The sequence below is a fragment of the Nicotiana tabacum genome, chromosome 22 (genome assembly GCF_000715075.1).
Source record: "Nicotiana tabacum cultivar K326 chromosome 22, ASM71507v2, whole genome shotgun sequence".
Classification (NCBI taxonomy): Eukaryota; Viridiplantae; Streptophyta; class Magnoliopsida; order Solanales; family Solanaceae; genus Nicotiana; species Nicotiana tabacum.
Genome location: NC_134101.1, coordinates 76,444,997 through 76,462,071, shown reverse-complemented (window position 1 = coordinate 76,462,071; position 17,075 = coordinate 76,444,997). Strand labels below are relative to the sequence as shown.

Below are 17,075 nucleotides of genomic sequence, written 5' to 3'. Positions count from 1 at the left end.
TCACAATCCCCAACAGTGCACGCCCACATGTCCGTCACCTAGCATGTGCGTCACTAAAAATAGTAAAATGATACAAAATCCGGGGTTTCGTACCCTCAGGACTAGATTTACAATTGGCTCAAACCGGTCAAATCTCTATTCCGCAATGCTCTTGCCTCTGGACTCGACCTTCAAATGCTCCGAATCTATTCACAATCAGTACAATACCATCAATACGCGCTAATGGAATGAATTCCACAAGAAAAGCTACAAAATTAGACCAAAATCCGAAATTGGCTCAAACCCGGCCCCCGGGCCTATATCTCAAAATCCGACAAAATTTACAAAACTAGAAAGCTCATTCACTCACGAGCCTAACCATACCAAATTCATCAAAATCCTACATCGTTTGGTCCTTCAAATCCTTAAATTACTCTCCAAAAATTTCAAGCCCTAACCCCTCATTTTTACTAATTACAATGATTAAACAACAAAAAATCACCATATATACAAGTATTAAGGCTCAAGTAACTTACCTCAACGAAATCCCCTTGATTCCCTCTTCAAATCTCTCCCAAAAGCTCCAAAAACCGAATAGAAATGGTGAAGAATGCACCAAAATTCGCAAAGTGTGCAATATGTACCCTCTGCCCAGGCTTCTCGCACCTGCGACCATTTACTCGCACCCGCGCGACCTGCGGTCCAAGGAGCTGCACCTGCGCAACTTACTTACGCGCCCAGACTCCGCATCGGCGGCAAACCTATCGCACTTGCGAAGGCGCACCTGCGCGTTTCTTCCGCTTCTGCGAAGCCTGCCCAATATTTCCCTTTTCCGCATCTGCGCCCCAGGTTTCGCACCTGCAGGCTCGCAGATACGACCTCCAACTCGTACCTGCGCATCTTGCCTAGTCCAGCATTGCCCACACCTGCGCACCCCCCATGCACACCAGCGGCTCGCACCTGCGACTCTTTCTTCCGCAGGTACAAAAATAGCAGTAGCAGCAACTTCAGCTGCATTTTTCCAACTTCGACAAATTCGTTAACCACCCGGAATCAACCCGAGGCCCTCGGGACCTCAACCAAAAATACCAACAAGTCATATATCAACATACCAACTTATTCGAACCTTCGAATCACTAAAAACAATATCAAATCATCAAATTACCCTCGGATTCAAGCCTAAGAACTTCTAAATTTCTAATTTCGACAACAGATGCCGAAACCAACCAAACCACGTCCGAATGACCTCAAATTTTGCACACACATCATAAATGACACTACGAACCTACTCCAAACTTTCGAAATTCCATTCCGACCCCGATATCAAAATTTTTCACTGCCGACCGAAATCGCCAAATTTCCAATTTCGCCAATTCAAGCCTAATTCTATCACGGACCTCCAAATCATATTCCAGACGCAATCCTAAGTCCAAAATTACCTAACGGAGCTAATGGAATCATTAGAATTCAATTCCGAGATTGTTTACACATAGGTCAACATCCGGTTGACTTTTCTAACTTAAGTTTCTACTTAAGAGACTAAGTGTCTTAATTCACTCCGAAACCACTTCGGTCCCAAACCAACTAATCCGATATAATATAATATAGCTGAATAACACAACAAGAAGTAAAAATGGGAAAAACGGGGCTATAACTCTCGAAACGATCGGCCGGGTCGTTACAGCTGCCTTTCTGAGCCGTTCTGCAGCTACTAATGTCTCTCCCTGTACTTTTCATTCTGTCTATTTTTATTTCAGACAGTATTAGAAGTTTTGTATAATCTACTAGATGCTCATACACTTGTGACACCAGATCTTGACACACACATTGGTAAAATTTGGTATTTATATTTTTCTTGGATTTAAATTTTATCGATATATGTTTAATTTATTAGTTGGCTTGCCTAGTTATAGTGTTGGGCGCCATCACGACCTATAGGTAAAACTTGATCGTGACACACACATGGTCAGAGGGGTTTAAAATATAAGTTTTGATCAAGTAGAAATGTCTGGATGAAAACAAGTGAGGTAAAGGAACCAGGATGTCAAATCGGAACAAGTACAAAGGTCTATTAGGCTATTCTGCCTTAATAATATTTCTATTTAGGGTGGGGGTGAGGTGGTGGAGGTGGGTGAGGAGGCGGTGTAGGGGGTGGGGGTGGGGTGGGTGTAGGTTGGTGGGGTGTGGGGGTGGGTTGATGGGGTGTGGGGAATAGGGTAGAGAAAGTTGAAAAAGAGTTTTGGAAAATATTTTTCATTCTCTTGATAGGGAAAATATTTTCCTCCAATTGAAGGAAAATTGGTTCATAAAAAAAATATTTTGGCCAGCAAAACATGAAAAAATTGAAATATATTTTTCGAAAAATATTTTCCTTCGTACCGAACACACCCTAAATGTTAATGTTATACCATCATTTGCTCTATTATACTCAATGGATAAGGAAATAGTAGATCCAAGCATTACTATAAAAGTTATTGAACACTAATAATATCGGAGTACGCCTCTCCATGAGAGTAATTAAAGTGCAATAAAATGTTTATTGCGTTCCAAGTGGTTTTGTTATTGTCAGTGACCTGGCTATTAAGGTTATTGCCTAAATGGTAATGTTGAATATTTAGTTAAAGTTCAAAGCAAAGGGGATTTTGTTTAATAGTTCTTATGTTTGATAAACATTATGAGCTTTAGATCCATGCATATATTATCATGCAAAGACATTTAACATTCCATTATTAGTTCTTTTAGCAAACTAAATTTATTTTAAAATATTTAATATTATAAAAATAAAGAAAACATTTATTATATTTTTTCAAGTCTATCCTTACTTTTCTAATTAATGAAATATTGATTAAGTGAGAGATTTAGAAGAGATGAAGAATAATTCAGATAAATACTCTTATGATTAAAGCTATAAATATTTCTCTTAAGAGTGTACAAAACTTTAAAAGACAAACAATATGTATAAGAGAGAATATCATATGCTCTCTCAATTCATTGTATGTGCCTCTATCAATTGGTACGAAGTTTAAAAATGCAAAGGAAACCTTGGAATCTAATGATCTTAAACAAATTATAGATGTGCATGATATATCAAAAATACTATTTGTATCTTATTGTTTTAAATATTCTATGTAATTTCTAATAATGACTCTAGAAGATTAACTAAGGATAAAATAAAAATATTAAAATTAAAAATTTACTGAAATATGTGAATTTTGTTGAAACACATGTAAAGGGAAAGTAAGACACATAATTATAATAATTGAGGGGAAGTAAACCCACCACTCGTACCCGTATGATGCAAACCAAACGATTCCTACGAAGTAGGGGAGGAGTAAAAATATCTCAGCTTTAAAAAGAGGAATCCAATTCTAAATGCAATGTTGTCCTTTGGTTGATATTTACCTGAAATGCAAGAAGTGGCCCTTTAAATAAATAGTGTTAGGCTTATACAAGTGTACACCTACCGCCGACTCATTCTCTCTACTATAGGATCACTCAGTTAGAGCACACTGTATTCAGGTATACTTAACCAAAAACACCCCATTTTGATACCAAAACTAGCAGAAACCATTCACAAACCACAAAGTAAAAACTTCACCTTCATTGCTGAGCTTCCTTGCTGAAACACTTGCTACTGCACTGTGACAGAAGAAGAAAAGAGAAAAAGGTGAAAATCCCATATCCCTTTTCCCTTTTCACTGTCTTTGTTCTAACCAGATCTCTTTATCCCCTTTCTAACTTCTTTTAGGCTGTTCTTTCAAGTACTTACTAATTAGGCTGCTCTTCTTCTTAGAGTACTTTTTTTTGTGATTAGTTATTCTTGCTGGTATCTTGGTTTTTTATTGGTAAAGTTCATATCTTTAGTTTGGTTTAAGATTTTTCTCTATTCTGCCTTTTAATTTATTTGGTTCTTTGCCTCTTTGTTAGTTTTGGTGATTAGTTATTCTTGCTGGTATCTTGGTTTTTTTATGGAAAGCTTTTTGTTCTGTGATTAATTCTTGTTGTTTCCTGTTTTAAACCAGTGATAATTTGATGGGTAGCTGTTGATTTGGACAAAAGTTGAGACCTTTATGGTTCTTTCTTGCAATGGAGACACAGAATATATCAGAAACCCTAGAGGAGGGTTCTGTGGAGTGCAAGCCATTTCAAAATGAAAACCTAGATGGTAAAACCCTAGAAGAGGTTTCTGCTCTATCTAGATTAAGTGAGAGTTGTGCTGGTTCCGAGTTGGTCACCAACATATCGTTGAGTGAATGTTATGGTGGTGAAAGTGTTGATGTGCTCAAGAAGTTAGCAAATGGGGGTGATAATGTTGAGTTAGAGGGAGTGGAGTTTGAGCAGAAGGTAGTTGATGGACGTGATAAGGTTTGTTTGGAGGGAGTTCAGAGTGAGAAGAAGTTAGCAACTGTGGATGATAATAATGATTTAGAGGGAGTTGATTCTGAGGAGAAGTTTGCAGATGTGGATGAAAATAATGCGGGAGTTGATTATGAGGAGAAGCTAGTGGATGGGCAGGGGGGAGCTGAGAGTGAGAAGAAGCTTGCAAATGTGGACAATTATAACGATCTAGAGGGGGTTGATCTCGAGAACAATTTAGGAGATGTAGATGATGCTATTGACTTAGAGGCTCTTGGCCTGGAGAATGAGGGTGTTGCTTTTGAGAATCTGATGGAAGGAGAGACTTTGGAACATGAAACTCAGGCGTTGGGGTCGATTATTCCGGAGACTAACAAAACAAAAGATGGTGATGTACTGGGTGCTGAATTTAATGAGTCTCTGCTTAATGGGGGTGAGGAGGTTGATATGATTGATGCTGCGGAAACAATTTCAAATGTGCATGCAAATGGTTCTCCGAGAGAGATACAATTCTCTGGAGATGGTATTTCTCTGACCGTGGATGTATTTGGTCCATTGGATGGTTTTTACCCAGTCCATAATTTGGATGGACAAGTGCTGGGCGATAGTGGTTCAGATTCCATGCTTTCCATGAAAAATGACAGCCCTATGGCTGTCAACGGAAATGAAGCAGAAGTAGATGCCAGTGATAATCAAGAACACAATTTTGCTGTGGGTGACTTAGTATGGGTAAAACTCAAGACTGACTTGTGGTGGCCAGGAATGATTTGTGATCTGTCTACATCGAAGGATGCTGGGAAGTGTGATCATAGGGGCTGTTTCTTTGTTAAGTATTTTGGCAACACTAATTCTGGTTTGTGCCAGCCGTTCCAGTTGAAGCCCTTTCTAGATTATTTTGAACACATGTCTCGCCAGAATAAATCTAGAAGCTTTTATGGTGCAATAGAGAAGGCTTTAGGTGAGATTGGTAGGCGTGTAAAACAGAAGATGACCTGTTCTTGTTTTTCAAAAGAAAATCAAGTTGCTGCTCAAAATCTTTCAAAAGAAAAACATAGTGTTTTTTCGGCATCTCAATTTGAGCCTGCAAACCTTCTCAACTTCATTAGATTACGTGCTTTGGATCTATGTAGCCCAGGTAGTATTGAGTTTACAGTCAATGAGAGTTACCTATCAGCCTTTAACTGTTCAATGGGTCATAAGCAATTGCCTGTCTATAAACTCAGGCCAACAAATAATGCCAAAGATATCAGTAATGGCCAGCTTTGTTGTGGTGATAGTGTCCTTAAGAGCTGTAAAAGTGATTCTGATGATCGTAAAACAACTGAGGTGGAGATATCTGGCTCATTAGAATCTCCTAGAGGTATGGGGAGTATGATATCCTGTTCAGAAACTGCAAACGGAAGTGCTGGAGGAAAATCTGAAAAAGGATTTGAGTCGAGAGAACGGAAGAAGAGCAAGTACCTATCATATCCTTATGTGAACAGCTGGAGCCGTAAGAATTCACTTGGTCAGGAAGAAGATGAAACTGAAGATCATGAGGGAGTTTCTCTTGGAGGAGTAAAGAGCTCCTCTATTCCATCTATGGTCGCCACTCCAATTGGTAAATGCAGTAACTCACTAAGGAAACCAAGAAAATCTGTTAATGTCAATGGCATTTGCCATAACAATGTTGGGTTTGCCGCTGCTTCTTCAGCAGAAGTGCTCCAAGAGCTCCGTCTGACAGCTCTTGATTGTTTCTCTCCTAGTCAAAGTACATCTTCCATTCCAATTAAGGAATTTTATTTAAGTTTTAGAATATTCAGAAATCCCGAACTTGAAGTTCAGATGGATGAAATAAATGAAGCGACTTTAGGGTGTCAGGAAACTTTCAAGTCTCCATTGGGTACAAATATATCTGATAATCAAGTAAAAGGACACCTTCCTTCTAGTGCTTTCCCCAAGAAGAGAGGTAGAAAGAAAATTGAAGATATAAATGCAACTTCACTTATTGGTTCTGTAGAGACAGGAACCGATTCACTCGAAAAAGGAATAGTTGGCAGAAAGAAAAAGAAGACGGCAACTGCAGCTGTGGTTCATCATGAGATTGGGGTTTTGGGTGGACTACCTGACTTGAATGGAAATAATGCTGCCTTGTCAGTTGAAAATATGCAGGTTATAGGTCCTGCCCCTACTCAAGGTAAACTTGAACCTAAGAGGAGGAAGAGGAAGAAGGAAGAGTTGGTTTCTGAGATTGGTGTATTGGGTGTACTACCAGATTTGAATGGACAAGTCACCGATCCCAACTTGAAGGGGAAGGACTTTGCAGAATTGAGTTCAGTCACAATTCAAGATAAACCCAAGCGTAAGAGGAGGAGGAGAACCGCTAAATCTGCCATCGGGATACCCAATCCTAATGGAGATCATAATACCCTTCTGCTTAATTTTGGATCGGGTTCCTCAGTGCCTTCTAAAGAATATATCACTGCTACATTTTCCAGGTTTGGTTCATTAGTGGAATCCAAAACGAAGTTTCTAGATGATTCCACTGCCCAGGTTGTCTTTGTAAATGATTGTGATGCTATAGAAGCCTTACAGAATTTACAAAGCAGAAACCCGTTTGGACCTGCCCTTGTCAGTTATCGCCTCCGACATGTTTCAACTTCTAATAACACACAGACGTCACATTCTTTGCTGCCCGCGGATGTACTCAAGCCCCCAGCTGCACTTTCTGGAGCAGTACCTTCAAATGGTGAAGGACCTGATCTTGTCGTCATAAAACAGAATCTGGAGGCAATGACATCAATGCTTGAGAAGGCTGGTGATAATATTTCCCCTGAGATGAGGGCCAAGTTGGAAAATGAGGTGAAAGGCTTCTTGAAAAAGGTAAGCTCCATGGTTGGTTCTTCTTCGTCTTAGCTGATAATAAATGTAGTAGTTTCGTAGTTGACGTTTAACTGTGTATCTAATTAATTAGGATTTTTATGTGATGCTAGTGACTGCTGTTGAGAACATTGTTTGGTATTTCCCATGTTTTTATCTTTTTCCTTCACTGTTGATTCTCAGTAGAACTTACTGGGCATTGTTGTTACTGTGTTGTAATGTGGAGTTGTGTACTTGTAACTTTCAACCTAGCACTTTGTTGTAATCGAGACAGAGCACGGCACCACTCTCTGCTCCTCAGATAGCCTTTCCCTTGTTACTGTCCTAATCTGGATGCAAGCTGTTACAACCTTGAAACCTAATTTTTTCTCAATTTGCATGGACAAAGGATATGCAAGTATAAATTAGGAAGAATAGATTTATATCAATTAATCAACCATGTCTGAATTCGGAAGTGAAGTAGTTGGAAGTTATATGAACCGTCTGCTTCATGCAGGCAGGTTAAATCTCATTGAATTCAATGTTTAGAGGATGCATTGATCTTCAGGGCTACAAGTTCGGTTTTCCCAGTCTGTTTAGGTTTTTGTCGGAAAGTTGGTGGTCCTATAAACAGTGAACTTATGGTCAACACAATTTTTTCTTTCTTTCTTAATTGCTATTCTGAGGGCCTCCTAAACCCCATTGTGTTTGAATTGTGAACACTCTTTCAAGGTTTTCTTTCTCAGTAACCAAATTTGATTAGTCTCCTCTAAACTCAAAATTGTGAACTTTCAAGTTTGTAGTATAGTATTACACCTCTTGACACCCGCGATCAGAATATATACAACCGCTCAATTAACATCTCACTATCGTGAACTCAACCACGTCTCTTTGTTAGTTGCTTCCGGTTGTTTTTCCACGAACTGGTCATGGGTATTGCCACTATTATTGATAAGAACAGTTATTTTTCTCCCAATCATGGATGTATAAGACCTCCATTGTTGATTTCCGCACAATTTAATTTCAAAGCAGATGCCACAAAGTTGTTTGAAGTATTAAAGTTGTCCAAACATAGATGGTGGTGCGGTTTAAGCAAGTCATGAATCTTGTTGGAAGTAAGACATCAAATCCAGCGGCGGACCCAGGATTTTGTACAAGCGAGTTTAATCAAAGAACACGGTAGTCGAGTGCAGCGGTAAACACAATTTGTGTATAGCTCTTTTTTGTTCATCAGATCACTTCAAAAGTCATTTATTTTTTGTTAAAAAAAAGGTTGGGAGAAACTTTTAAAAAATAACAAAGAAAATTTCGTCCTTTAATTTATCTATATAAATTAATAAATTTTATTTCAGAAAATTTAGCAATTTTAACCAAAAGTATTTCACCTACTTAAAAATCATATTATAACTCTTAAGAAATTTAACATACAAAATTGTTACAAACAAAAGACACGGGAAAAAAGAGTTACAAACTAAACTAATTTATACAAATTATTAAAGAAAAAGATATTTACACCAAACTAAAATTTTGAGTATAACACAAATTAACAATTCAATATAAACTAAACCAAACTAAATTAAAAGATTATAAGTAATTTCGATAAAGCAGTAGAACAAAAATTCACTTTGTACAAAGGTTTAAAAAATTTTTTTAAGTAAAATGAGGAGTTTAATAAGATCAGTTTTATTGGAGTTAAATAAAGAAAAAAATAATATAGAGAAGTAAGAAAACAAAGAGTCAAAGACAAAATAGGAAACATAAAGCCCTAACAATAGGCAAAATAATATATACGTTTAGCAAAAACTGCATAGTTAGTTTCGCTGCTTTTGTAGAAGTTCGAACTTGCAAACCTAGGCCTTAATTATTTTGAACCCACTTGCCACTGCTCTACAACTTCTGTTAATGTTAAGCAGGTTCAAATATTATAATATTTACTGTTTCATAATTTTCTGATGAAATTCCAAGGTAAAAATAGTTAATTTTTCCAATGAAGCGAGTTCAACTGAACCCCTTCCTACCAGGTGGGTCCGCCCCTGATCAAATCCAGATCAAGTATATATATATATATCCAAGATTACAAATTTGTGACTATAATAACTGGCACTATAAACGATTACTTCCTGGGCAGACTGCAAATTTACGTACAAATAAAGCCAATGTTGTCTGTCTCTATTTTGGCTACTTGCATTTAGGTTGCAGCTTTCAATCAATCTACCGTTCGTTATTAATTTTGTCATGCACGTCAATATGAATTTCCTTTCCTTAGCTTGCTAGGAAAATCATACCATTTAATACTACTCCCTAACGATGATGAAGCAAATAATGACAACTAGAAAGATTATATTCCAAGTCTTGGATTGACACAGATAACCGCAAAAATTATGGTTCCAGAAATTAACTGAAGCTGTAACTAATAGAATTAAGGGAAGATCAAGTTGAGTATGTGAATCTCACACAAGAAATTTAGAAGCCATAAAAAATGAGTTTAGAGAAATAGAGTTGCATTTTAGAAGATTTTCAGTTTTCTTCTGCCTGAATTATGAAATCAATGGCAAGTAGTTACTATTTCATAAGAGGAAAGTTATCCAGATACAAAAACTGCTCGGTCAATTTCATATTTGTATGGCATGCCTTGAATTCGACAATGAAATTCTTGAGCCATATTTATAATGAAATTAGTTTGGTATAGAGCTCAGAGACTTTGATTACTGATATGTGAATTTCTTCTGATACAAATCTTGAAGTTTAAATTGGAAAATTTTCCATTCCAAACTCTTCCCGTTACCTCCCAAGAAAAATTTCGAATTTGAATTCCAAATTGACAGATTAATGTGAGCTTATCCATACGAAAATGTTTTATTTATTTTTTTGAACAGAAATTTGTTATTTGATTAAAAAGAACTAGTTCAAAGTCTTTTACGTTAAGTTCGTGTAATCATAATTCATGGAAGGCGGTGATATAAAGGGCAGAATTCAAGTAATTCGCAATAAAAACAGGATAACATAAACGTCGTCAAAGATTGTGGAAGCAGGAAACATGGAGAAATAGTTGGGGATTAAGGTTAAGGAAAAAGGAGGACATGGAAAATCAGCGGTACAACACAATATGGAAAGTAAGGATATAAAATATACGTAAGTTAGGCATTTTTGCCAAAGATGAACATGGTCCGCGCGCAACAGCAAGGAGAAAGTGTTCTCTTTCAACAAACCTACTTTGATCAATTAGCCAAGATTTTGACGGGATACAGAATCACTTAAGATCTAGTGGTACTTTTGATATTCTATGTGGAGGTATAATTACTTTGGAAACAATTTTCGTCTGTATGCTATATATATGACAGTTTCGGAGAACTATTTCTAAGGAAAATTTTGTATTATTGTGTTTGAATAGTTCTACTCTTTCTAAATTTTTGTTTACTCCCTCGTGTCCTTTTTTTTTTGTTCAGAAAATTATTTAATAGCATTAGTCATACGGAATATTTTACTATATTAACTTTATTTTCTTTAGGTGAGTAATAAATGACTATATACCTTCTTGAATTAGTAAAGGTGAAATTGTAAAAAGTTTATTAATGCCTTTTAGATTTTCTGAAGTGTCAATATTTGGACCTTTTTTTTTGTCTCATACAAAGGACCGGAGGAGTAGTATTTTCTTAGTGTTACCGAAAAGTATCCTCAAAAATTTCCATATCAAGACCTTTTCAACCAAAAAAAACAAATTTAGCTAAAATATTAAGAATTTCGCACGGTGAATTCGAGCTACTGCGAGAGTTTGTGATCCGATTCCGAAAAGAAAGGATGTTGCTACCATCGGTTCTAGATGAATGGGCAGCAGAGGCATTCACGAAGGGTCTAAACCCACTAAGTTCCGATGCCTCCCAAAAACTGAAGGAAAGCTTGCTCGAGTTTCAAGCAACCACATGGGCGGATGTCCATAACCGCTATGAGTATAGAATAAGGATAGAAGACCATCAGCTTGGATCATCGGTATCGACTAAGGGACGGGGTCGAGATAAAACTCAGGACAGGTTTAAGAATGACTTTAATGCAGATCGACAGTCCTCTAGAGGTCGCTTTCTACCGTACGAGAGGACCGATGGGCATAGCAACAAAGGGTTTCAGTCATCGGATAGGTTTGCTCCTGACAGAAGAGTCGATCGTGGCCGGAGCAACATGTCGTTGCAGGAGAAAGAGGTACCGGGGGCACCAGATTCTACATATCCCAGGTTATTAGATAACAACTTTAACATCAGCCAGGTAGAGTTGGTATCGGCAGTGAGAAATATCAAAGAAGCGCGGTTCCTGAAGCCCATCCGATCAGATCCTAGCCAGAGGGATCCCAGTTTATGGTGTGAATACCATGTGACACACGACCATCGAACTGGGGACTACCGACATCTTCACGAAGAGGTGGAAACGTTGTTGAAGAGTGGCCATCTTAGAGAGTTTTTAAGTGACCGAGCCAAGAACAAACGAAGTGACCGAGCTATGTTAATCTCAGTCTCAGATTCCAGAATCCTTGGAAGCAGCACGTTAGTCACCATGTGTGACTCTATTCTGTGGCTGTTTAATGGTGGTGGGAAGGCAATAAAAATAGACTATAAGGGAAAGGAGGCAGGGGGTCACAACGAAGAAGAAAGGAGACGAAGCGGGTGTTCCTGACATGGTATTCCCTCTTGCTGAGCATTCGATTGATGCTTTTGAGATACTTGCAGATTCGTTCATTAAGGCCTATGCTGGAGCAAGAAAGGTTCAGGCCAGAAAGGTGGACATATTAAGAAATTCGCAGGGTGAATCCGAGCTACTGCGAGAGTTTGTGATCCGATTCCGAAAAGAAAGGATGTTGCTACTGGCGGTTCTAGATGAGTGGGCAGCAAAGGCATTCACGAATGGTCTAAACCCACTAAGTTTCGATGCCTCCAAAAAACTAAAGGAAAGCTTGCTCGAGTTTCAAGAAACCACATAGGCGGATGTCCATAACCGCTATGAGTATAAAATAAGGATAGAAGACCATCAGCTTGGATCATCAGTATCGACTAAGGGACGGGGTCGAGATAAAACTCAGGAAATGGTTTAAGAATGACTTTAATGCAGATCGACAGTTCTCTAGAGGTCGCTTTCTACCATACGAGAGGACCGATAGGCGTAGAAACAAAGGGTTTCAGTCATCGGATAGGTTTGCTCCCGATAGAAGAGTCGATCGTGGTCGGAGCAACATGTCGTTGCAGGAGAAAGAGGTACCAGGGGCACCAGATTCTATATATCCTAAGTTATTAGATTATAACTTTAACATCAACCAGGTAGAGTTGGTATCGGCAATGAGATTTATCAAAGAAGCGCGGTTCCTGAAGCCCATCCGATCAGATCCTAGCCAGAGGGATCCCAGTTTATGGTGTGAATACCATGGGACACACGACCATAGAACTGGGGACTACCGACATCTTCACAAAGAGGTGGCAACATTGTTGAAGAGTGGCCATCTTAGAGAGTTTTTAAGTAACCGAGCTAAGAACAAATATGCCCGAAGTCGGGACAATGCGGAGCCTTCGAAAATAGCAGAAGGGTTACCCCAGTTTACTATCAACATAATTTTTGGAGGAAACGAAGTCAATGGTGTAACCTTTTCAGCAGCGAAGAAAATGAAGATATCAGTGACTCAAAACAAGAGACTCCGGGAAATAGCAGAAGACGATATCATATTCACGGAGGAGGAAGCTGACATACTTCTTATGACACACAATGACGCTTTGGTAATCTCTCTCAATGTTTTAGATTTAACATTTAAGCGTGTTTTGGTTGATCTAGGAAGTTCAGCCAACATCATCCAATGGAGAGTTTTGGAGAGAGCGAAGTTGACAGGTATTCCGACGACAAAACTCCTTGCTAGCTTTAACTTGACAAGCGTGACAACCCGAGGAGAGATTTTGCTGCCCACACACGCCGAAGGAGTAACAAAAATAACTCTATTCGAAGTGGTATATGGCGATATGGGTTACAATGTAATCCTCGAAAGGTCGTGGATACACGCGATGAAGGTTGTACCCTCAACATATCACCAGTTGTTTAAATTTTCAACGCTGGAAGGAATCAAGTAGATAAGAGGATACCAACCAGCGGCAAGGGATATGAATACAGTAACTGCTTCCAGCAACAAGGGTAAAGAGTCCAACAAATAGAAATTATAAGAACCGATGCCTTCTCCCTTTCCGAATGAAGACGATAAAAGTAAGGAGTCATCGGAATCCTATCAGGTTCCGCGATATTTTCAGGTACCAGAGGAGACGGACGCGACCAAGGTGAACGCAAAAGAACTTGAGCAAGTGGCCTTATTCGAAGAATTTTTGGAAAGGAAGTTTCATCTGGGACCAGTCCCAAGCTCAGGTTAGAAATTATAAATTTTCTTAAAGCTAACGTTGACTACTTTGCGTGATCTCACTCGGATATGATAGGTATCCCATTAGAGGTAGCAATTCAAATCTAAGTCTGGATCCGAAGTTCCCACCGGTATGGAAAAAGAAACGCCCGATAGCAGAGGTTCGAAACAGGTTTGTTAAAGAAGAGGTAACCCGATTACTCAATATTGGTTCGATCTGAGAAGTAAAGTATCTAGAATGGTTAACCAACATAGTTGTAGTGCCCCAAAAGAATAACAAATTTAGGATATGCGTAGACTATAAGGATTTAAATAAGGCGTGCCCAAAAGATTCGTTCCCGTTACCAAACATTGATCAAATGATTGATGCTATGGTCGGATACGAGCTAATGAGTTTCCTTGATGCTTACTCTGGGTACAATCAGATCAAGATGAACCCGAAGGATCAGGAAAAGACCTCTTTCATAACAAACTTTGACACATAGTGCTATAATATGATGCATTTTGGGCTTAAGAATGCCGGAGCCACTTATCAGAGGCTCGTTAATAAAATGTTTGAGAATCAGATAGGGAAAATAATGGAAGTATACATTGATGACATGTTAGTCAAGTCTTTGAATGCAGGGGATCATTTGAAACATCTTCAAGAAACTTTCAACATTCCGAGGAAGCATAACATGAAACTCAACCTAGAGAAATACGCATTCGGGGTTAGTTCCGTTAAGTTATTGGGGTTCCTGGTCTCGCAAAGAGGGATCAAGGTAAATCCCGATAAAATCAAACTTATTGAGGACATTCCAGTCCAATTAACGAGTGTGAAGGAAGTACAGAGACTAACCAAAAGGTTGGCGGCTCTAAGCAGGTTCATCTCAAGATCCTTAGAAAAGTTCCATCATTTCTTTTCACTTCTGAAAAAGAAGAACGATTTCGTATGGACTCCGGAATGCCAACATGCAATAAAAGACCTAAAAAGGTACCTGTCCGGCCTGCTTGTTATTGTCAAAACCGGGGGAAGGAAAATAATTGTTAATATATCTATCAGTCTCGAAAGTAGCGGTAAGACCCATTTTGGTTCGAGAGGAAGAAGGATTTGAGCTGGCTCGGGAGGCTCCGAGGTCATCAAAATAAAATGTGACTCCCATCTGGTAGTAAACCAAGTGTATGGGTTTTCTGACACAAAGGAAGAACGCATGCAATATTATTTGAACAAGGTTCAGGCGTTCCTAGCGCGATTCAGAGAATGGTCAACATCCACATTCTGAGGGAAGAAAATGTGAAAGCAGATGCATTGGCTAATTTGGGGCCATCAATAGAGATGAAAGGATCTGATTCTGGTACGGGCGTCCAACTTCTTCATTTGGTGTTGGATGTGGATAGCTACTGCGAGGTAAATTTGACCAACTTGGTTTGGGATTGGAGGAACGAGTTCATCGAGTATCTCTGGCATGGTAAATTACTCGAGGACCAAAGGCATCCCGGGCACTACAGACCAAAACAGCTCGCTACTACCTTGTAGATGGGCAATTATACATGAGGTCGTTCCAAGGACCATTGGCCTGGTGCCTAGGGGCCTCGGAGGCAGACTACATGATGAGGGAAGTCCACGAAGGAATTTGCGAGAATCATTCTGGTACAGACTCATTAGTTCTAAAGTTGATCAGGGTAGGTTACTACCGGCCCCAGATGGAACAGGACGCAAAGTCATTCATTCAAAAATGTGACAAATGTCAACGTCCTAACAGTTGTTGCACCAACCAGTAGAACTTTTACATTCGGTGTTGTCCTCGTGAAATTGAGGATGGACATAGTTGGACCTTTACCACGGGCCCTCGAAAGGTAAGATTTCTCTTGGTTTTAACTGATTATTTCACTGAATGGTGAAACAGGTCCATACCAAAAGATCAGAGAATGCGACGTGGTTGACTTCATATGGGACCATATAATTTTCTGATTTGGAATACCAAAGGAAATCACGTGTGACAATGGGCCACAATTCATAGATTCAAAAGTCACAAAGTTTTTGGAAGGGTTAAAAAGCAAGATAATTATGTCTTCACCATATCACCCAAGTGCTAACGGACAGGCAGAATCGACCAACAAGGTAATTATTCAGAACCTTAAGAAGAAGTTAGAAGATGAACTCGAGCAAGTGGCGCGATGATCTGCTGGGAGTGCTATGGGCATATCGGACAACGCGAAGTCACGCAAGGGAGAAACACCTTTCTCTCTCGTGTACGGTTTAGAGGCTCTGATACCAGTGGAAGTAGGGGAGCCAACTTTGAGGTTTGTTCCGAGCAAACGAAGAAACAAACAAGGAAGCATTACTTGTGAAGCTAGACTTGCTCGATGAACACCGTGAATTGGCATACGTGAAGATGGTGGACCAAAAATAAAGGATGGAAAGGTATAACAATCGCAAGGAGAATCTCCGTTATTTCGAAGTAGGAGATCTGGTTCTAAGGAAGATCACCCAGAGCACTCGAGAAGTCAACATCGGGAAGCTGGGGTCAATATGGGAAGGTCCTTACCAGATTTCTGCTATCACCGGTAAAGGGTCGTATGAGTTAGAAAATCAAGATGGAGCCAAACTACCAAGCAACTGCAACGTGACTCACATCAAAAGGTACTATTGCTGAGGATCCTTGCTGGTACTGAAAGTATGTGCTGCACTCTTTTTTCCTTTGACTAGTTTTTGTCCCAATCGAGTTTTTCTGGCAAGGTTCTTAACGAGGAAACAACGTAAAGCATACTTTTAAGAAAGGATTGTCGGCTAAGACATGACCTTTAAATATCAAGGCACTAAAATTCTCACACTGATGGGACAGACGAGTACGAGCTCGCGTGGTAAACAACTTGTGGATGGTTAAATAATCTTTGGCCCGATGGAAAGCCTCGCCTTCCATAATTCAAAAAGATTATTTACCCGTTCACAAGTTATCTCCACCAATAAAGCAGCAGTATAAATACAAGACTTCCACTGTTCGAACTCTCATACTTAGCATTCGAACACTGGGGGAGAGAATGTATGATACGTCACCAAGAATGCCACGAAAATCGAGGACTGTTAGAACTGGGATCAATAATATCTCATCAGGGCCGGGGACTGCATGATCAGCTTCATAGAAATAAATTGTACAAAGTTAGCCACATGTATTGGCAGCTTTATTTACTTGAGCAAATGAATGCCTATGTACTTCTAAGATAGAGGGAATAAAATAAAGCTCTTTTATTTTTATCTTATTTCTTGTCCAAATGATGAGTTAATTTTATCGTTTAAAAGTTAACAAAAACTTCAAATGCTTATGCAGGAATGAAAAGGAGACGTCCTCTTCAAGAGCACCGTAAACATAAGGGCCCTCTCTTATGAAACTCTCATAGTAAAGGGTAGATTCCTAAACCCGGAATCAAAATCTATCGGATGAAACAATATACCCGAAGCTTTATCAACTTAACATAAAAAAAAGGATATTTTGGCACAACACTTAAGCAAAACAATCTTTTATTTATCAAGTTCCAAACTTAGTAAAAC

At 39.1% G+C, this 17,075-nt stretch overlaps 2 protein-coding genes across 2 annotated transcripts; both read left to right on the top strand.

Annotated features, from left to right (window-relative positions):
- The first annotated feature begins 3,356 nt into the window (after nt 1-3,356).
- Nucleotides 3,357-7,491, top strand: LOC107813348 (serine/threonine-protein kinase ATM). Its single transcript, XM_016638607.2, has 2 exons — nt 3,357-3,646; nt 4,002-7,491. Exon 2 carries the CDS (start codon nt 4,066-4,068, stop codon nt 7,228-7,230), a length of 3,165 nt encoding a protein of 1,054 aa, XP_016494093.1. The 5' UTR covers nt 3,357-3,646; nt 4,002-4,065; the 3' UTR covers nt 7,231-7,491.
- A 4,345-nt stretch (nt 7,492-11,836) lies between these two features.
- LOC107813328 (uncharacterized) lies at nt 11,837-15,489 on the top strand. Its single transcript, XM_016638586.2, has 4 exons — nt 11,837-12,065; nt 12,268-13,032; nt 14,728-14,933; nt 15,433-15,489. The coding sequence occupies exons 1-4, from the start codon at nt 11,837-11,839 to the stop codon at nt 15,487-15,489; spliced, it is 1,257 nt and encodes a 418-aa protein (XP_016494072.2).
- Nucleotides 15,490-17,075: the final 1,586 nt, after the last annotated feature.

What these genes read in the sequence shown, in the direction of transcription:
- LOC107813348 (XM_016638607.2), top strand. Translation starts at nt 4,066, where the DNA reads ATGGAGACACAGAATATATCAGAAACCCTAGAGGAGGGTTCTGTGGAG.
- LOC107813328 (XM_016638586.2), top strand. Translation starts at nt 11,837, where the DNA reads ATGGTATTCCCTCTTGCTGAGCATTCGATTGATGCTTTTGAGATACTT. An exon ending in AGCAAAGGCATTCACGAATG is followed by an intron (nt 12,066 to 12,267) that starts GTCTAAACCCAC and finishes ACTTTAATGCAG; the next exon opens with ATCGACAGTTCTCTAGAGGT. An exon ending in GGAGAGAGCGAAGTTGACAG is followed by an intron (nt 13,033 to 14,727) that starts GTATTCCGACGA and finishes TCTGACACAAAG; the next exon opens with GAAGAACGCATGCAATATTA.